Source organism: Varroa destructor, unplaced genomic scaffold, assembly GCF_002443255.2.
Source record: "Varroa destructor unplaced genomic scaffold, Vdes_3.0 BEIS01000001.1, whole genome shotgun sequence".
NCBI classification, from domain to species: Eukaryota; Metazoa; Arthropoda; class Arachnida; order Mesostigmata; family Varroidae; genus Varroa; species Varroa destructor.
The window spans coordinates 59,313,708-59,322,150 of record NW_019211454.1 but is presented as its reverse complement, the minus strand read 5'-3'; the positions used below and the strand labels follow the sequence as shown (position 1 = coordinate 59,322,150).

The 8,443-nt window shown below is 37.9% G+C and overlaps 1 protein-coding gene across 2 annotated transcripts; it reads left to right on the top strand.

The window, feature by feature from the left end:
- Positions 1–17: 17 nt before the first annotated feature.
- On the top strand, positions 18–8,373 carry LOC111255407 (cell division cycle 7-related protein kinase-like). 2 transcript variants are annotated; one of them, XM_022817362.2, is made up of 10 exons: positions 18–172; positions 1,639–1,835; positions 2,092–2,155; positions 2,678–2,847; positions 3,105–3,198; positions 3,631–3,773; positions 4,249–4,378; positions 4,528–4,797; positions 5,078–5,333; positions 5,575–8,373. In XM_022817362.2, exons 1-10 carry the CDS (start codon positions 170–172, stop codon positions 5,805–5,807), a joined length of 1,560 nt encoding a protein of 519 aa, XP_022673097.1. In that variant the 5' UTR covers positions 18–169; the 3' UTR covers positions 5,808–8,373. The 2 variants fall into 2 exon arrangements, with proteins under 2 accessions (XP_022673097.1, XP_022673098.1); XM_022817363.2 differs by having other exon boundaries at positions 19–172; positions 4,540–4,797.
- Positions 8,374–8,443: the final 70 nt, after the last annotated feature.

The following is an 8,443-nucleotide window of genomic DNA, read 5'->3' as shown; positions in this document are numbered from 1 at the left end:
ACTTGACCCATTCCGGTCGTTCGGGGATCCGGGCATTAGCGAGCAATGTACGCCCGAAATTTAAGACCAAAACAACGCGGAAAACAGGAGGGGCACGCCATGAGATCGCGAAGTTGAAGTTTTTTTACGGAAGTTTTCTCAGTTATTGGAGCTGGCCGCATCTGGGAGCATGGTACGTATGAGCTGAGGCACTAAACTATCGATTCGTGTAAACTTTGTCTGGAGTTGTTTGATTCAATAAAAAATTTTATTCAGTCGAAGAACTTGTTTTTTAGTTGTTGCCGCTAAGTCAAGATGAAAGATTGCACGTTAGTGAGTAATCATAAAGTACTGAATTTTGGTTCAAATCTGAGACTTTTATGTAGTAATAACATTTTACTTTGCCATACTACACTATATTGTTGTGTGCAAATATACACTGAGGTTTACAAGTCTTTTTCCATGCAAGTGATGCCGATTCCGAACAGTTCATTTAGCCATAATGAATCTGTTAACTTGAACAATATATGTGGCTCATACTGCTCTAATTAGGATTTTAGAGACGCTTAAGATTATCATACTGTAGATACAGCATATATAATGCGATGTTGTCGACGAAAATACTACAAATATGTTAAAACGCCAATCTAGAAAAGTAGGATAATAGTAGATACAAAAGCGATAGTAAGTTTTTGTATATTTTGCTTTAATGTCTGTGGTTAGACAAAAAAATTAACAGGCAGTGGAGTAAGGCCGTATCAGCACATTGACTGTAGCCTGATAATCACAAAAGTTGCGCGGAACCTACGCGGCGAAATTATTAGAATGCAACTTCTACTAATAATACAGATATTGTTGAAAATAATTTATCTCTTGAAATTCATGGCTTAGTTAAATATCTATTGTATGATCATTGTAACAAATTTTTCTCGGCTTTGTGACAAAATACCGATTTTAAATCTTTCCGTATTCAAATAGTTCAATTGTTGGCCAACAGAATTATATTAGCTAACAGTACATTTAGCCTTTGGCCATTCACCTGTCGAGCTTAAGTTCAATTTTGGCATTACATACGCAACTACGAAACTGCGTCTAGTGATTCCGCTGGACGCCACTTGTAATTGGCTCGTTTCATTTGGAAAGCAGTTGTTTTAATTCTGGGGGCGAGTCAGAACACATAGCATGAATCTCAGCAGTTCATCATCAAGTCGTTCGTGAAGGCCTTCTATGTTTTACTAGTGAATGAATAAAGTTAGACGTTTTGCCAACTAATATTTTAGTACTTTATAGACCCACTGATATTTGTATAAGGTACAACGGCGCTTTTACTATTTAGCTGTGCCGCCATATTCATATTCCTATCTAACCACGATCGTCTAAATTTCTAACGGCTGAATTTAAGACTTGATTGTTGAAAAGATACCTAGTATTACCGACCTGTGATAGCAGTAATCAGGTGTTGCTGTAAACTAAGATACCCTCTATGCGTTTAATGTGCACGACCTTATATGGCATAGAGAATGTTACTACACGTGGTAAATAGCCTCTTGATGCACACTCAGAAAAGAACCATTTATATTTAGTGATCTTGGAAATTGACATTTCGTTTGCCGTAAGTTTATCACTTATGTTTCTTGTTTTATCGCTGATTACTTCTAGGCGTTGCCAAGAACTCCCTCAGTGAGTCTGTCGTCTTTTCCGTCGTTTCCGGCAGATAACACCCCATTGGCGCCAGCACAGCGGCAACGCTTGCTGAAGCGCCATAACTCTAATACATCGACGGGCTCATTTTCGCAGGTCACCACCAACAATTTTCTGAGAACTGGGGGTTCAGTAGCGACTTCACAGCTAACAAGGTACGTCGGTTTTTACGTTGTGTTCACAACTTATTACATCAATAAACATGAGTTGAGTAAATTTTGTGAACGCAATGATTCGCTGAGGCGAACTAAGGAATGCAACATCTCTTCCAAAGCCGAACAATATATAAACAGTTAATTTACAATTTATAATTCGTCTCATTTATTAAACAACAGTTAAGCACGGATTCAGTTTTAAGGTTCTAAAATCAAAATAGTGAACTAAATAAATTATTCTGTATTTTCTCTATAGCACCCAAGAATCTAATCCTGAAAAAGATGAAGATGCTCTACGGCTGCAACAATATATTCCTCAGGTATATAAACTGCGACGTTAAATATGACCGAAAACCTAACGTTTTTTGGTGACTATTACGCTCATTCGATTGATATCTTGACTGCTATGCATTTGAGTGCGTAGCACTAATATGGCAATTCTGTATATTATCCTGAAATTGTAACAAAGCTTAAGTGCGCAACTATGTTGTGTACAAAAAAACAGTTTTCACTAGGTTTTGGCACTAGGCTGCTGGGACAAACTCATTTTATTAAGGAACAGTAAATTATAACCGCAAATTTTAACAACTCATATTATACATTCACACGAAAAACGCCAAACGATGCCTGGACGGCGATGTATTTGGCTTCAAGAAGCTCGCTCGACTTTCTGACACGACATATCCATTTAGAATATTGAAAGTTGTTGCCCCAGTGACTTGTTCCATATAAAATATAAACGGCTTAGGTTATGAAATATATTGTTGTATGCATCGGGTGAGAGTTAAACTTGATAATTCAGTGAGCGTTTACTAAGTTGTTACTTTTTGATATTATGACAGGTGCATCAGCTGATGGATCTTCAAGGCCGGATTGGAGAAGGCACATTTTCCTATGTATATAAAGCTCGACTGAAGGCTCGACCCGACGAGTGCTTCGCGCTTAAGTACATTATACCAACATCACATCCTAGTCGCATTATGAAAGAGCTCAAGTACCTGAACGACATAGGGTGTGTGTAGTTAATGACTACTATATATTTCGACAAGTTTATTAAGCGTTTTATTTTAACACAGTTTACGACTACACACTTGATTTCCTTCAAGTTATATTTTTTCAGCTATTTCTAGAAATCAAGCTATATTATTCTGAGTGCTTTCAAATGGGTTATCACGTCGCTATTGTTTATAAAAATATTTTTGAGTTGTTTCAGCCTTTTTTTTACTATCACTCCCGTGCTGCTTTTTGTGCCCTGTTCGATACTTCCAGAGGCGAAGCAAACGTAGTACAATTGAAAACCTGTTTTCTTCATAAAGGTCACGTTGCCATTGTCATGCCTTACTTTCCACACGACCGTTTTGCCGTAAGTTGTTTAACTTGTTTAGAACTGAAGTGTTGGAATTAAAATCATATTTCTCTGTGTTCCCTATATACTTAATGAATTATAAAGTTTCTTTCAATCAATTTTTTTTTCTTAGCTAGACGAACAATACCTAGTTAGTTGCAGTGCTTTAAGTTACCTGTTGGTGTGGTAATATGTCGACATAGGTTAGCTGGAGGTACGTGTTCTGCATACTCTTATCAATATTGGCAAACTGCTATATATTATGCACAAGTTCTAAGCATAGTTAACAGGATCTGTGAAAAATATGTTATTTGTCTCAATACTGTTTAGACTATATTTTCTGCTGCAGCTTAGATAATGATTTTACGAAATGTCCTCTCTAAGCTTGTACACAGCATTAGGACACATTGAAGTTCTGTAGAAATCTTCTTTCGTATTTATTGCTTTTAGGACTACGTTCGTCAGCTAAGCGTTGACGAGGTTCAAGACTATATGCGCAATCTCCTTATAGCTTTGGCACGGGTGCATGCATTCAAAGTAGTTCATCGGGACATTAAACCTAGTAACTTCCTATTCAACCGACAACAGAAAATGTAAGTTAATATCAACTAAGAATAGGCCAGAGGTAAAGACGAGTTCTAAATTTTGTTAATCAACAAGGAGTGATGTACTCTTAAAACTTAATTCATCCTTTGTGCTAATAGAACCTTTTTAGAATACCATTTTTTGTTGTCTCCAACAGAGTGTATATCTATAATCGGCTAATTATTATCGATTCTGATTAAATGTGGTGGTGACTGAGTGACATTGAAATGCACAGATTAGGATACAAAAGATATAAACTCCTAGGACTCACTTTACAGTTTACTGGGCCTGATTATAAATAGGTACTTTGAGGTCAGCTTGATACCAGTATATGCACAGTTCTGTGTTTATGAAATTTTTAGGTAAATACGTTCATAGCCTCAGAGCTTGTACAATCATATGTGATATGCGAGCACTCTTTAGTAACGTTTGTTGTAATGTCGCTTTTACTTCGTATTGTTACAACTATGCTCCTATTTCCAGGTACTGCCTTGTGGATTTTGGTTTGGCGGAAAAGCTCGAAAATGATGCTAAGTGCCTTTCACCGCCAGTGGTTTCACAAACCGTTACTGCTGGCAAAAAACGGGTTCGAAATGACCAAGAAAACCACATGGTAAGCTATAAAATATTTTTAGTGCACGTACAGAGCAAAAAAACATATAAGGTTTGAATAGTTTGTCATATTAATTATTATTAATTATTCAGCGAGTCACTGTTTCCATATTTGAATTGTGTAAAAAATTTCACTTTAATGGCACTCAGTTACATTTGCAGGAGAACAAAAGCAAACGGTTGTGTCTCATGCAAGCAGCTTCACCAGCCTTACGAGTCTCAAATGGATTGGTTCCGGGAAGCGCCACAGCTATGACGTACCTGCAGCAATCGGGAGGCGTTGGGACGGGTATCCCATTAGGAACAGGCGCTAGATTAGGAGCAACTCCACAGATGCCGGTTGCTAATCAAAAGCTTGAAAGAAGAAGATCAGAGCCCCATTTGTCAACGAAAAGGTGTCTTTGCTTTGGAAGATCGGAGGTGAGCTCCCACACTGCAGCTTAGAGTTATCACCGCTCCGTTCCAGTTCGCTATAATTTTTTTCATTTGACTTGCTTATGATTGCTTCTTAGTGACTATGTTGAATGAAATGCGGATCATTGCCCATAGATTATTTCCTTATCAAATGAATACGCTACGTTTCGAACGAGCTGCACTACTTGTATATCCAATTGAGTGAGTAGGTTCGAAAACTAATTGAACAGATAGTAAGCATCATTCAATTCAATATGAACATAGCTATTATTGTAATTAATCCTAGGTGTGCAACATTTGTCTGTCTCGACCGGCGGAGGTGGCGCCGCGTGCCGGTACTCCTGGATACCGTGCGCCCGAAGTTCTTATGAAATTTCGTCATCAAGGAACTGCTATCGATGTATGGTCCGCCGCTGTCATCTATCTTTCGTTGTTATCTGGTCGGTACCCCTTCTTCCGCGCCCAGGACGATCTAAGTGCTTTGGCCGAGGTCATCACCCTGCTTGGCTCAGAGAAGGTTGAGGCAGCTGCCGAGGCTATTGGTAGGAACCGATGCGTGACTTAAAGCATATTCTACATATTACTATTGCTTCTTTCAATGCCAAAACGATAAATAAGAAATTTAGCCTATCAAACATTTCAGTGCCGTAGTCGACGAGCCACCAAATTTCTTCTGCAGAAATCACAAAAGACTACGTTTTATTTTTCTAAAAATTTGACATACAGTTTGTATGTTTCCTTCGTAATTGTCTTTCCTGTTCGTTGTTTGTTTGTTATAATCAGGTAAAAAGTTAACGACAACTACACGAAAGTCTCCGATGGACTTAGCCACACTCTGTCTGACACTTAGAGGCTTAGATAACCCCGCGCAACGTGCAGGGACCCTTCATCCGACGTGGTTCACGGTGCCTAATAGCGCGTTCGATCTCCTTTATAAGCTTCTTGATCCCAACCCGTACACGAGGATCAGTGCCGAGCACGCGCTCTCGCATCCGTTTCTCACACGAAACACATAGTGGCATCAGCAATTTTTCTATAGTCCTATTTTGTACAGAAGAAAAATAAGCGATTAGAACTCAGCATAACGCGTTAAGCTAGACCATTTCCGGTTTCCCAAGGGAATCTCATTTAAAAAGCGACTGCATTGAGAGAAGCTCAAATCTCAACCCGGACTCGTGTGTGTGTGTGAACAACACGAAAAGAAGCTTACTTGTGGCTAACTGGTTATCGCGAATAAGCCGATAAGTTAAGCTTATGCAATTATGCTACCTGACTGCAGTAAAGCAACGATAAATACGGGTTCTTTTTTCGGATCTTTTTCTATTAGTACAGGCATTGTTGATGTGTGAGAACAGTGAGTTTGCTTTGCGTTGAGTAAGAGAACCCAGCCTGTCAGTGTCACGTGTTTGGTATCTCAGACCTGAGGGGTGTTGTTGACAAAGTCGAGCTTGTGTTTAATAGTTGGGATTTAAAAGTTGCTTTCAATAATCTACTCTCATTACTTGTGCTACTAGTGTTGTTGTTATAATGAATATGCTGCAACGTACTGCTGCTTGACAATTTGGTCTCTTCAGCAGTATTTCCAGGATAGGGAAAAAGGCCTTTTCTATAACTCCGTGTACAGATAGGCAAGCTTATTCAGATGTATTTAGCGACAAACCTTTTTCCTGGTGTTGACGCTGTCCATTCATTGGTATTACTTTTAGTAGCAGCTACGCTTACCAGGTTCGGCGAGCAAGCAAAAAAGGTCTTCACAGCAAGCTTTGATTCATATACTAGTAGAACCTTGACTAAGAACGTGTAAACGGCAGATATGTCGCTTAAAGAAAGAACACGAGATCTCTAATTTATTATGGTAACAGGGGGTAAAACAAAATCGATGTCACGAACAGTCATTCGATTTGTGGACTCTAGGAATTTAGTTAAATATCACCGCTGTCCATATAAGGAGAGCGGACGTCAAAAGTCGCATAATCACACCTGCGTAAACATAATGGCGTTCACTCAGGAGGGTCCTTAACCTTTGTGAGTGACTTGAGTACCGGAGGTTAAAGCCTGCTAAAAGCAACGTATTAACGAGACACTAAACAGGAAGATCGATGATATACGAAAGGCATTCAACTGGGCATCTTTATACAATATTTATACATACTTAGGTATCTAATATTTATTGCCATTACAAAGGTTGTTGCGGTTACTATTATTAATCTCTATTGTTGCAAACCGGGCATCTGTTCTGCTAGTCTAACTAGCCATCTATATATATATATATATATATATATATATATATATATATAATGAACTGTTGTGGTTTACGGTTTGTGTATAATAAACCGCGAATACATGACTGATGTGTAAAATGTTCTAACGTAGATTGCCGTAGACTGCTCTCTAGAATATCTAGATTTAAATCAATAGAAGGTATATTTCTGCGTTTGGGCCTGTGATTTTAATAGAGTGTAATGTGAACATTGCGTGAAAAAGATGATTATGTGATGTCTGAATGTAAAACCCGCGGCATTTGTGACCTCGTTAATGTTGAAACTGACCGCAAAAGTAACGTGGCTAATGTAAAACCAGCATAGTCGGTAAGTTACTTTGAAAAACCGGACGATAGATTTTTTTCAATTGTTACCAATGCGAATGCTTTTGAATCAACCACAGTAGCAGGTGGTAATATTAGCTGAAACAGCATATCGTATACAGAGTCGGTTGTTGATTTGACTGTTTGGAATAGTTGAAACACTTTGACAACTCTGCGAAACTAAAGAACGCCAGAGAACCAGAGGCTATTAAAAAAAATAGAAATTTCATGTATATTTAGCGTTCGTTGAAATAAGTAAGCTAACTTCATGCTAGCAACAAACACTTAATTTACTACAAAAAAGGTACATTTGGCCCATCAAAACCAGTTTCTTACGCGCAGCCATTACACAAACACCTGCTACCGAAGTTTGCAAGAGAGAACGCACATTTCAGATACCTTCATGTATAAACTTACTTGCTGTTAGTGTAGGTTATGGACCTAATGACGATGATTGGTTACGACGATTAATGGGAGCTTTTTTGATGAGCTTTTTTGGTGGCAAGATTGGGGTAAATATTTTTTTGAAAGGGTATATATTGGGTACTTCAACTATAGCAAAAAAAAAAATATGGAAGGACAAATGAAAGAACATGGTCTCCAGTTTGCGCGTGAACGTTTGTATGAATGTGAATAGTTTGATAAATGCGTGTACTCTATGAATTTATACGGATAAATATAATTTACATTTAGTCGACGATAATGGCATTATAATATACTGTTAAAAATCATTAAAATATACAAAATAAAAATTGAAGTGAAAATCTAAACAATCATCGATGGCAAAGGAAAGGCACAAATAAAAAGGAAGGCGTTGTATACTTTTTTTGAATATCTACAGCCAGCCATATCAACGAAAAATTAAGTCATAATGTTACTAGTAATTACAATATCATTATCTAGGAATAATCGAATATAATAGGCTATTCGGCGATATATACAGTTGTATGTACAAATGATAAATAAGATAATAAATCATTTCGTATTTCTTCAACTTCCTTGTTCTTTGTTATTATTCGTGTTCGATGTTAATATTAGCACGCGGTGTCATTGTGTCTCATTCTATTT